We start from the raw sequence: 12,227 nt of genomic DNA on the forward strand, positions 1-12,227 counted from the left end.
TTTTCCAATGGTCAAATTAACTAAAAGACTGGTCTTGGGCATTCACATTACTATATCACTGTATAAAAACCTACAACTAGCTACTACCAGGGCGACCCTCCCACAGGAAAAAGTCGGTGGTTGTATTTACTAAAAGGTTTTTGACCTCCATACAGAAACTCCTTGCTTGATGAGCGGAAAAAACGAAAAACGCCACCTGCTGGAGAAGACAGATTTTGGGCCCAGTTATGTTCTTTATACCTCAGTGAGTGATCGCTCTCGCTTCCTCTCTTCCTCTCTGGTTTTAGTGAGGCACGCTTCTCGGAATCTGGAATTCAGTACAGGAAAAATGGCGACTTTGTCAGTGTGCCAGACGCAGCTTGGGGGTTTCAGTTTCGAAAATTGCAAGAGGTAAGGATTCAGCGACAATTGAAAAAAAAACGCGGCGCATGTCCAGGTGTTTTGTGACTTTTATATATTGAAATAATTTAGAAATGTATTCTCTGAGTTATTTGATGTTGCCGGTCCCTCACGGCCTGCTTGAATGACTCAGACACTTCTAAAAGCAGTTTTTCTACCTAGAATGATGAATGAATGGAACAAACTGATTTCGTAGGTTGCGACAACTTACGTTTTGATAAACTGTTTTCAAACTCACATAAATAACCCTGACTGAAAGTTACCCACCGTTTGTTTACAATTAGCCTAGCTATAGAGCTAATTGTAGCTAGTATTAGCCGGTTAGCGGAAAACAATGCATGCCGCCCTTATGTTAGCTGACGTTCGCTGACTAATTAAACTAACTACACATTTCTTTAGTCACAGCGGAGTTGAATTTCTAAATGAAAATGCATATTGACTTGTCACATTTTTGGTATCAAGTTTGACATCCACCTCATTTCCCGTTACTTGGCTTGGCTTGTTGCGCTCAACCCGCAGCCGTAGTCTGAAGACCCGAGGTTGAATTGCATTGAATTATACATCGGGCAGATATGATCGTTTGGATCAGGAAAGATTACTCAGACTACCTCAGAATGTTGAATACAATTATATTTTTAACTTTAACGGTTTTCCGTGTGGTTGGTCCTTTTGCAGGTAGGAATGTGAGAAAAAATATCCACAGGAAAGTATATTTGCATAAACTTTTCAAAGCGCTGGTAGTGCATTCAGATTTCTGTCACGTAAAACATGCACACAATATGAAAATACATGCAGAAGACTCATGCATACTTGCCGAGCTCGTGGACGTGTTTACATGGTTCTGCACATGTGATAGAAATCTGAACGCACCACCAGGCTTTGAAAAGTTGATTTAATTATACTTTCCTGTGGATATATTGTCTCACATTCCAACCTGCAAAAGGACAAACCACATGGACAACCGGTAAAGTAAGTTAAAATATAATTGTATTCAACATTCTGGCTTGTAGAGGTTGTTAGAGGACATTTTCAAACAAATGTATGGCATTAATCTGACTGTGAACCAGAGGTATCACAGTCTGATTGTCGGGCAACGCACACCGATGATGCAGCAGATTATCAAACTAGCTACAATCTGCCCAGGTAAATTGATAACTATCTAAGATTGTTGTGTACAATGGGTGTAGAATATTTTGCATTACATTTGATATTGAATTACCCTACCATTTTTGTCCACGTTGGTGTTAATGGTGACAGACTACATAGCCATCAAGGGCACATGCATGACGTTGTCCTGAAGTCATGTGTCCATGACTTTCTAGCACAGTCTGTTTCTGACCATGTTTCTGTTGTTGTTTTAGGAATGCAGTCTTGGAAGCTGAAGTTACCAAATTAGGATGTAGGATGCCTGCTGCCCGGAAAACAGGAACCACAATCGTTGGGGTTGTTTTTAAGGTAAAGATTACTTTGTGTTTACATATCTTTTTCACCTTATCTATCTATACTGAACAAAAATATAAATTCAACAATTTAAAAGATTTTACTGAGTTACTGTTCATATAAGGAAATCAGTCAATTGAAATAAATTCATTAAGACCTAATCTATGGATTTCACATGACTGGCAATACAAATATGCATCTGTTGGTCACAGACACCTTAAAAAAAAAAAAGTAGGGGCCTCCCGAGTGGCGCAGTGTTTGAGGCGTCACTACATACCCGGGTTCGATCCCGGGCTGTGTCACAACCGGCTGTGACCGGGAGTCCCATAGGGCGGCGCACAATTGGCCCAGCGTCATCCGGGTTAGGGGAGGGTTTGGCTGGGGGGGCTTTACTTGGTTCATCGCGCTCTAGTGACTCCTTGTGGTGAGCTGGGCGCCTGCAGGCTGACTTCAGTCATCAGTAGGACAGTGTTTCCTCCGACACATTGGTGCGGCTGGCTTCCGGGTTAAGTGGGCAGGTGTTAAGAAACGCTGTTTGGCGGGTCATGTTTCGGAGGACGCATGACTCGACCTTCGCCTCTCCCGAGCCCATTGGGGAGTTGCAGCAATGAGATTGGATCGCAATTGGATATCCCGAAATTCGTGAGAGCAATAAAATAGATAAAGTAGGCTGTGTTACAGAAAACCAGTCAGTATCTGGTGTGACCACAGTTTGCCTCATGCAGCGTGACATCTCCTTCGGCATAGAGTTGATCAGGCTGTTGATTGTGGCCTGTGGAATGTTGTCCAACTCCTCTAATGGCTGTGCGAAATTGTTGAATATTGGTGGGAACTGGAAGACGCTGTCGTACATACGTCGATCTAGAGCATCCCAAACATGCTCAATGGGTGACATGTCTGGTGAGTATACAGGCCATGGAAGAACTGGGACATTTTCAACTTCCAGGAATTGTGTACAAATCCTTGCGACATGGGGCCGTGCATTATCATGCTGAAACATGAGGTAATGGCGGCGGATGAATGGCACGACTGCCTTCGATAAAATGCAATTGTGTTTGTTGTCCGTAGCTTATACCTGCCCATACCATATAACCCATCGCCACCATGGGGCACTCTGTTGACAACGTTGACATCAGCAAACCGCTGTTGTGAGGCCGGTTGGACGCTGGTTGGACGTACTGCGAAATCCTCTGAAACTATGTTGGCTTAAGGTAGAGAAATGAACATTAATTTATCTGGTAACAGCTCTGGTGGACATTCCTGCAATCAGCTTGCCAATTGCACGCTCCCTCAAAACTTGAGACATCTGTGGCATTGTGTTGTGTGACAAAACTGCACATTTTAGTGGCCTTTTATTGTCCCCAGCACAAGGTCCACCTGTGTAGTGACCATGCTGTTTAATCAGCTTCTTGATATGCCACTCCTGTCAGGTGGATGGAATATCTTGGCAAAAGAGAAATGCTCACTAACAGGGATGTAAACAAATTTGTGCGCAACATGTGAGAGAAATAAGCTTTTTGTGCGTATAGAATATTTCTGGGATCTTTTATTTCAGCTCACGAAACATGGGACCAACACTTTTCTTGTTGCGTTTTATAGTTTTGTTCAGTATATTTCACCAAAGTGATAAAGATCACGCTCCAAAAATGTACTGATAAGGCATGCTGTGTTTTCCTGAAATAGCCCAAGTTCAGGCTGAGCGCTCTATAATTCCACCATTCCATTATCCCGTATCTGGTTAAATGCGATGTCATGTATGAAACCAAAATGTTGACTTCAGAGCTACCAAACATTAAGCAAAAAATGCATGCAATATGGCTACTCTTTAAAAAAAATATTTTCAAAAATAGCTATTTATACTCTTTGATTTAACGTTTTTTTCATTCCTGTAGGATGGGATAGTTCTTGGTGCTGACACCAGGGCCACAGAAGGCATGATTGTGGCAGATAAGAACTGCTCCAAGATCCACTACATCTCCCCCAACATCTAGTAAGTGGCCCCTTTTCCTATTTTCCTGTTTTTATATTAGAGTTGTGTGAATGACTTGACAGTATTGTGGTGTACCACTGTGCAACAGGTATGATGATGGCTAATGTGTGAATAACATTGTATCGCTGTGCTTCAGTGAACAATACCCAGAATACGTGCTGCTGTCTTAGTCTTTAGGCAATAACAGAGGCGTCACGTGATATTAACATTTATTTAAAGTGTAGTTTCATAAATGCATGTCAACTCTAATCCTGGCCTCTACTGTGTCATGTTTTGTGTCCATCCAGTTGCTGTGGAGCGGGCACGGCGGCAGACACTGAGATGAGCACCCAGATCATCTCCTCCAACCTGGAGCTGCACTCCCTCTCCACGGGCCGTCTGCCCCGCGTGGCCACCGCCAACCGCATGCTCAAGCAGATGCTGTTCAGGTACACCATCCATCCAGTCCCCCCAACCAAGTGCTCACTTTTTTTATTAGCCATACAGTGCCTTGCAAAACTATTCAGACCCAGATTGCTTCACAATTTATTGTTACATAGTGCTATTAAAATGCATTTAATTGTCATTTTTTGTCAATATTCCTTACATATGTTGTATGTATGGGGGTCAAAGGAAGGGTTAGTCATTCAAAAATCATGTCAACCCCTATTATTTCTATGTCCATGTAACTTATGTGATTTGTTACTCCTGAACTAATTTAGGCTTGCCTAAACAAAGAGGCTGAATACTTATGCAATGATTATATTTTAGTTCAGAATTTTGTATTTATAAAAAAATATATATGTACACTACATGACCAAAAGTATGTTGAACATCTCATTCCAAAATCATGGGCATTTTATGCATTTGGTCAGGTAGCGTTCTCCTGGCATATGCCAGATGGTGAAGCGTGATTCATCACTCCAGAGTCCAATGGCGGCGAGATTTACACCACTCCAGCCGACGCTTGGCATTGCGCATGGTGATCTTAGGCTTGTTTGCGGCTGCTCGGCCATAGAAACACATTTCATGAAGCTCCCGACAATCTGTTATTGTGCTGACATTGCTTCTGGAGGCAGTTTGGAACTCGGTAGTGAGTGTTGCAACTTAAGACAGACAATTTGTACGCGCTTCAGCACTCAGCGGTCCAGTTCTGTGAGTTTGTGTGGCCTACCACTTCGCGACTAAGCCATTGTTGCTCCTAGACGTTTCCACTTCACAATAACAGCATTTACAGTTGACCGGGGCAGCTCTAGCAGGGCAGAAATTTGACGAACTGACTTGTTGGAAAGGTGGCATCCTATGACAGTGCCACATTGAAAGTCACTGAGCTTTTCAGTAAGGCCGTTTTACTGCCAATGTTTGTCTATGGAGATTGCATGGCTGTGTGCTCGATTTTATGCACCTGTCAGCAACGGGTGTGGCTGAAATAGCCAAATCCACTAATTTGAAGGGGTGTCCACATAATTTTGTATATGTAGTGTATATTCTTCCAATTTGACATTAGAGTATTTTGTGTAGAATGTTGACAAAGAATGACAATTTAAATTGATTTTAATCCCATTTTGTAACACAATAAAATGTGAAGAAATTAGGGCTGAGCCCATTTAGTCGACTGGTCGATTGTTTGGTCGATAGGCTCTTGGTCGATTGATGAGGGGAACAACAATTTAATCAATTTTAGAATAAGGCTGTAACGTAACAAAATGTGGAAAAGTCAAGGGATCTGAATACTTTCCGAAGGCACTCTATATGAAGGGCCTACATGTATTAACTTATGTGCGTATGAATTGCATCAGTAAAAAATATTGCGCATATTTAATGTAACCCTTCCTGTTAATAGATCGCAAAGCAGCATACAACTGACCTAAATGTTTGAAAATGTAAAGTTCACTTTCATATCCATAGCCTTAAAACGCATCTGAAGGCTGGGGGGCATTTTGACGTCTACTGTGGATCGCTAAAATATCCTAATGATTATGATCTCACTTCTTCAATTCAATTATTATGGTCGACATTATACTGAAGATGGTTTGGTATGGGTTAGAAACTTGGGAACCAAGCTTGAGTTATCAGTGTAGCGCTGTTATCCGTCATTCCTCTGGAATAACGGATATTCTGGGGTAATAATTACATAACCAATGTTCTCTAGTAATACTAGTTCCGTGCGAATAGGGCTTAGCCTAATTGTCGAAGAAAACTGAGGAGAGAGCAAACCCCAACTTAATTAGGTCTATAACAATAACTGTTAAATGTGCCTAGAGAAATAAGACAGATTGTACTTCTGTTGCCTGTTTGAGTGTTTAATGAGCACAAAGCCTTAAGCAATGGCAAAATGTTGGATAAAGCAATTTCACAGATTTGGCTGTTTTTAATCTTTGCTATTCTGTAATCAAGGCATTGCCATTTTTTTTTGTAAGAACAGACTGGTTTTACTTGCAGGCAGAAAAATTATATTGTTATCTAACAACACCTGTTTGTCACACACAATATGCACGCAGCTCTCGCTCCTATACCCTCCTTTTTCTTGATGTTCTTATTTGTATTATTACAATTATTATTATGATCATTATAATAAGTAATGTCATTATCATTAGTAGGCTTTGTATAGTAGCCTTGTATAACCACCATCGAGCTGTAGGCCTAAGAGCACTTCCTGTTTAGTCTTAATACCGTAATTTATTTCTATTTTTCAATATATAGGCTACTGTATCAATCAATTATTCATTCGTTCATGCCATCACACAGCATACGAGACATTCATGCTTTCAAATGCAATCAAGCATTTTTTAAAAGTTTTAAAATAAAATAACAAAGGGAGCTGTGAATAATTTTTCTAAACAATAAATACACTACAATTCACGAATGCGTGCAACTGTTTTTAGTCTGCTGTTATAAAGGCTTTTTATCTCTCTGATATACTTATTTAGTGTTTACACTTCCAAATGGGCAGAAAAAATAATATTTCAATCTAACAGCAACTGTTTGGCACACAAATACTCACGCAACGCTTGCTCTTATACCCTCCTTTTTGTTGATTTCCAGTAGTTTCCACAACTAACTCAAATGTCTTCTACAGATCTGACTTCCCCTTTCCCTCCTGAGCAACTAGTAAACATTCGCCCGTTTCAAGTTTTTCTCGTCCTCCGCATCCATTTTGCTGTCGACATTATTAATCTTGCGCTGTTGGCGGTAGTAGCACCGGATTCAGCTGCACTGCAGGCCAGGTAGGCGGAGTGTTACCATTTTTAACCATTTCATGTGTCTGTAGGTACATACTCTGCCTTTCTGGCGGGCCTGGAGAGGAAATCAAGTGCACTGTAGGCCTACCACTGGCCAGACGGATGGCTCAGATTACCGTGTCTGCAGTAACGTAGCAGGCGTAAAAGAAGGCTAAAGCAAAGTTGACGCAATGAGATTTCAAAATGTTTAAAACCATGACTAGAGTGAGACTGTCAACGAATACAGCAAAGAGCTGCTGTTTTTGAGTGCATTCATGTTTCAGTTCTTACTCAGCACTGTCAACACTTTTCAGTCAACACTTTTATAAGCAATAAAATGCGCGTTCTTCCACTCGTGCTACAACCAGCACTGCAGCTGTAATGAATGAGTAGGAAAGTGTATCGATAGGCTTGCGTTATTATTAGCGTCTTGGATCTTTTTTTAACATCCGAATATTTCACTTTCTCTGTTCATAGGAGTAACAACATGAATTTATGCATGAGGCAGAAATAATGCGGTGTGACTCGAGTTTCGCCATCAGCTGGAAGACTGTGTCCAGTTTTGGTCAGTGTCAGCGGAGGAAAGGGATTAAACAAAGCCAATATGCAGTGAAAATGTATTGGGCCTCTTGCATACTGCACAAACCTCATTGCTACAGTACTGTTTTTAATAGGTTAATGTTGCATAGGCTTATGTTTTTAAGTCATGTAAAAAAAAAAAAGCGGTAGATCTCTGCTTGCATTTTGACTCAAAGTGATCTTGACTCAGAAAAGGTTGGTGACCACTGGTCTACACTTGTGTAGGCATTGGCAATGATGCTAATGATAACTTACTTCTGGTAGAGATGTAAAGGCTTTCCCCAAAACCTTCTCAAGTAAATTTTAACTACAAAGTAGCCTATGCCTACCTGGCAGAATATAATTATTTCCATCAATCCAGTGGCCATTTTGTTTAGAAAAGTCTGCAATCACATGAGCACTACAGAAACAATGCTAACCGAACAACAGTCTCTGGCTGGTGGCACTTGAATTAAAGGTTAACTACATCCAAAAATCTACATATCTTAGATTTTTGCCAGACCTCAAAAGGGGTCTCCTGATGTTGTTTAAGGATTGTTGTGGACTTAGAACATCCAATACGGTTGTTTTTCTTTTAAAAAGTGTGATTTGTGAGCATAAACCTGTAAAAACAAGATGGAATTTTGGAAAAAAAAAGAAAACCGATTTTATAGGGCCCTATAGCTGCAATAGAATAAAAGGAATAGTTCATTGACTTTGCATCCAGGGGCGTCATTTCAGAAAAAACAAGGGTATGGCAAAAAATAACAAAATTGAAGCTCATTTACTGCATTTCTACACAATTTAAAAACTCAAATGCAATTTGGAAAACAAGCTAAATTGACTCCAGACATTATACCCTTGTTGCTGTAGCTTCATTCACCTCAGGCAATAGGGGACTTAACATTCTACAAACAAATGTCATGCAAGAATTAGCTAGTTTAGTTTCATGTCAAGTCAAACAGCAGTTACATAGCCAAACCAATCTACTACAACCATCTTCTGCAATATGTTAATTAAAAGTCCCGCTGTTCCCTGCAGCTGCGTCGATGCGCTCTCCACAGAGAGGAAAAGGTGAAGTGAGAGCTTTCACTCTCGCCAAAAAATCTGTCCAAAATAAGCCCAATGCGTTTCTATGGGCTTATTTTGGACCTAAGCTTGTCGTCTGCCTTTGGGACAACGACTCTGATTGTTAGGGCGGCGACATGAGCATCTTGTTGTTATTATATATAGGTCTCTGCTCTCCATAAAGCCAGCAAGCCATACAAAACCGCCTTCCCTCCTGCTCCCAGGCATCTAAACTGCCTTTTCCTTTTAATCGGGATTGGAGTGATTTTAGTAGCCTATTTTAAATTGTTGGTGTTGGCGACTGCCATACCCAATTGACGCCCCTGTTTGCGTCCTCAGATACCAAGGCCACATCGGTGCTGCCCTGGTTCTGGGTGGAATGGACTGTAATGGTCCCCACCTCTACAGCATCTACCCCCACGGCTCCACCGACAAGCTGCCCTACGTCACCATGGGTGAGTCTGCCAGCTACTACTTACCGTTACCTCTCTTGCTCTCTTATTATTTATTTCCAACTATTTTTCTTGTAATCTGTTGCTCTCCATCTCCTACCCTCTTTCTCTCTCCTTTGTTTCTTAATCAATTTGTATCCCTCTTCTCGCACTCTATCCGCACTCTTGCTCTCTCTCGGATTACCACTTTGTTTGAAGGTGGTGCTTCAGACCTCAGCTACCCGTACTGTCTGCATTGACCCTCCCTTTGCACTAACTCTTGTGACAGCGTTTGACACATACGCTGCTGCTACTGCATATTATATATCCTGTTGCCTACTCACTTTACCCCTAATCTTGGTTACCCAGAAGTAAAATTCTCTTTAACTTCTGGGGGAGGATGTGTTGTGAAATTGTGATTTCCGTTGTGTGAAGGAAGAAGCGAAGTGTCCTCACTCGCAAAAGGAAACTGACAAACCCCTTCTTTGAGCTAATTTAACCTGTGTTTATGATCCGTGTGGACACGCGCCAACTTGTAAACATGGAAGATGTGAGTGAGGATGTTTACAATACAGGTTCAAATCTTGGCATTGTACGTTCAATCCCGTCATTTACGCCACTGCAACAGTTGTGCTTAAATATTTTGCCTGGCAAATGGGACGTTTTAGAATGCTTGCCAACTGGCTATGGCAAAAGTTTAATATATCAAGCGATGGATGGATGCGTCTCCCTCTCTGTCACGGATGCCATGGTTGCCTTTACTTTGAAGATGTAATCCGGAAACAGGTGTTTTATACAACAGCCTTCTTTGTGTTCTCTTTTTGACTCCCTCTGCATATTTGCAATCAAACGACATCTCATTAGCTATCATACTCTAATTCCACCGAGCATTTCACTGATTTCAAAACTCAGTCCTCCAGAAAGTGGAGAGCAACACTTTTGCAGTTCTTCTACATTATATATATATTTTTAAAGCAGTGTTAGAAAGGATTATCTACACATACTGACCAGCTCATGTGATAGACAGAAGCGTGCTACATGGCAGACCAATCCGAACTCATCTCTCGGCATGTCCAGCCCAGCCATTATCTCAGCCAATCATGGCTAGCAGGAAGGTTCCTGTCTCTTTCCGTGGCTAAACCAACTAGGCTCATAATTTAACAATTGTATTCGTATTTACAAATGGCATACAAGTTTGTTATTAATGCACATGAAAGTTCACATTTTCCAGAAGGCATTTCTGACAAACGCATTTTGATAAAAAATAAAGTTTACGTTCAAATGCCTCTCCTGTGAAGTAGTGATGCGCGACATATGCCTAGTTTCCTGAAACGTCACATTTGTGAGAATGATTTATGCCTGTTTGAGTAGAAAGTGTGCTCTTTTGCTTTAGGATTATGTGCTCGCCAGGCATCAATGAGGTTGTAATCGTAGAGTATGTGCTGGAGAGCCTTGGTTGCATGTGGATTGTAGTTGGTCTTATTAGATATGTCCTGTATGTCCAAAATGGCATTCATGTCTGTCCTGATAACCATATAGAATTCAGTTAATTCTAATCATTTGCTGTTCAGATAATCAAAAAATGTAGGATCATATGAATTTGGAGCGTACACATGAATAAAGGCAATTTTCTTTCCATTATGGATACATTTAAGGAAAGTGATTCTGCCTTCTTAGTCTTCGCCTTTAACCTAGATGGTAATTTAGAGTTTATTGTGTATCATTATGATTACACCTTTTAGTTTTGTTTGGGGCTGATGAAAAAGCAGCTAGTTTGTACAAATGGTTCTCTGTTCTATGTGCGTCCTTTTGGATTGGGTGTGTTTCTTGGAACATTGCTATATCAATATGGTTCTTGCTAGGATATCAAGACAGCTGGAGAGTTTAGGTCTTTTAAATTCCAAGAGAGAATAGCTAGCGTTGCCATTGTAAAAAGTTGTATTAATGATGTCATTGTTATAATTATTGTTAGTAAGCCAATGGATGTTAAACAAAAAGCAGGACCCACAGGCAAACCCACCCATTCGTCTTTTCCCACCCAGAGATCCATTTATCGGTTTAATACTTAACAAAAATAAAACGCAACATGCAACAATTTCAAAGATTTTACTGAGTTACAGTTCATAGAAGGAAATCAGTCAATTGAAATAAATTCATTATGCTGTACTCTGGATTTCACATGACTGGGCAGGGGCGCAGCCCTGGGTGTGCCTGGTAGGGCATAGGCCCACCGACTTGGGTGCCAAGTCCAGCCAATCAGAAGGAGTTTATCGCCACAAAAGGGCTTTATTACAGACAGAAATACTCCTCAGCACCCCCACTCCCCGCCCCTCAGACAATCCCGCAGTTGAAGAAGCTGGATGTGAAGGTCCTGGGCTGTCGTGGTTACTCATGGTCTGCGGTTGTGAGACTGGTTGGATGTACTGCCAAATTCTCTAAAACGGCGTTGGATGTGGCTTATGGTAGAGAAATGAACATTACATTCTCTGGCAACTGCTCTGTTGGACATTCCTGCAGTCAGCATGCCAATTGCACGCTCCCTCAAAACTTGAGACGTGTGTCATTGTGTTGTGGGTCTGAATACTTATGTAAATGTGATTTCATTTTTTAATTTTTTAATTTATTTATTCTAAAAACCTGTTTTTGCTTTGTCATAATGGGGTATTTTGTGTAGATCTATGAGGGGGGGGGGGGAACAATTTAATCAATTTTAGAATAAGGCTATAACATAACAAGGTGGAAAAAGTCAAGGGGTCTGAATACTTTCTGAATGCACTGTAGTATAGCTGAAGAATGTGTAGAGAAAATAGTATATGTACAGCAATAGATGAATAGGATGGCCTTTAATAATAATAATAATAATAATATGCCATTTAGCAGACGCTTTTATCCAAAGCGACTTACAGTCATGCGTGCATACATTTTTGTGTATGGGTGGTCCCGGGGATCGAACCCACTACCTTGGCGTTACAAGCGCCGTGCTCTACCAGCTGAGCTACAGAGGACATAAGTCAAAAACTTAAGTCAGAACACAGCGCCTCTATTCTCTCATGTGATTTCAGGTCCTCTGACTGAGAAAATGTCTTTCCACATTGAGAGCAGTGGTATGTCTTCTCCTCCTGTGTATGTATTCTTTCATGC

General features: G+C 41.0%; 1 protein-coding gene across 1 annotated transcript in view; it reads left to right on the top strand.

Annotated features, from left to right (window-relative positions):
* The first annotated feature begins 250 nt into the window (after positions 1 to 250).
* Positions 251 to 12,227, top strand: part of LOC121541405 (proteasome subunit beta type-7-like) — a 28,889-nt gene continuing 16,912 nt past the window's right edge. Inside the window, exons 1-5 of the mRNA XM_041850392.1 lie at positions 251 to 390; positions 1,761 to 1,854; positions 3,732 to 3,829; positions 4,117 to 4,257; positions 8,995 to 9,110. Of these exons, the coding sequence (XP_041706326.1) occupies positions 329 to 390; positions 1,761 to 1,854; positions 3,732 to 3,829; positions 4,117 to 4,257; positions 8,995 to 9,110 (511 nt within the window). The 5' untranslated portion in view covers positions 251 to 328. The remainder of the gene's footprint in view (positions 391 to 1,760; positions 1,855 to 3,731; positions 3,830 to 4,116; positions 4,258 to 8,994; positions 9,111 to 12,227) is intronic.

Source organism: Coregonus clupeaformis, chromosome 27, assembly GCF_020615455.1.
Source record: "Coregonus clupeaformis isolate EN_2021a chromosome 27, ASM2061545v1, whole genome shotgun sequence".
Classification (NCBI taxonomy): domain Eukaryota; kingdom Metazoa; phylum Chordata; class Actinopteri; order Salmoniformes; family Salmonidae; genus Coregonus; species Coregonus clupeaformis.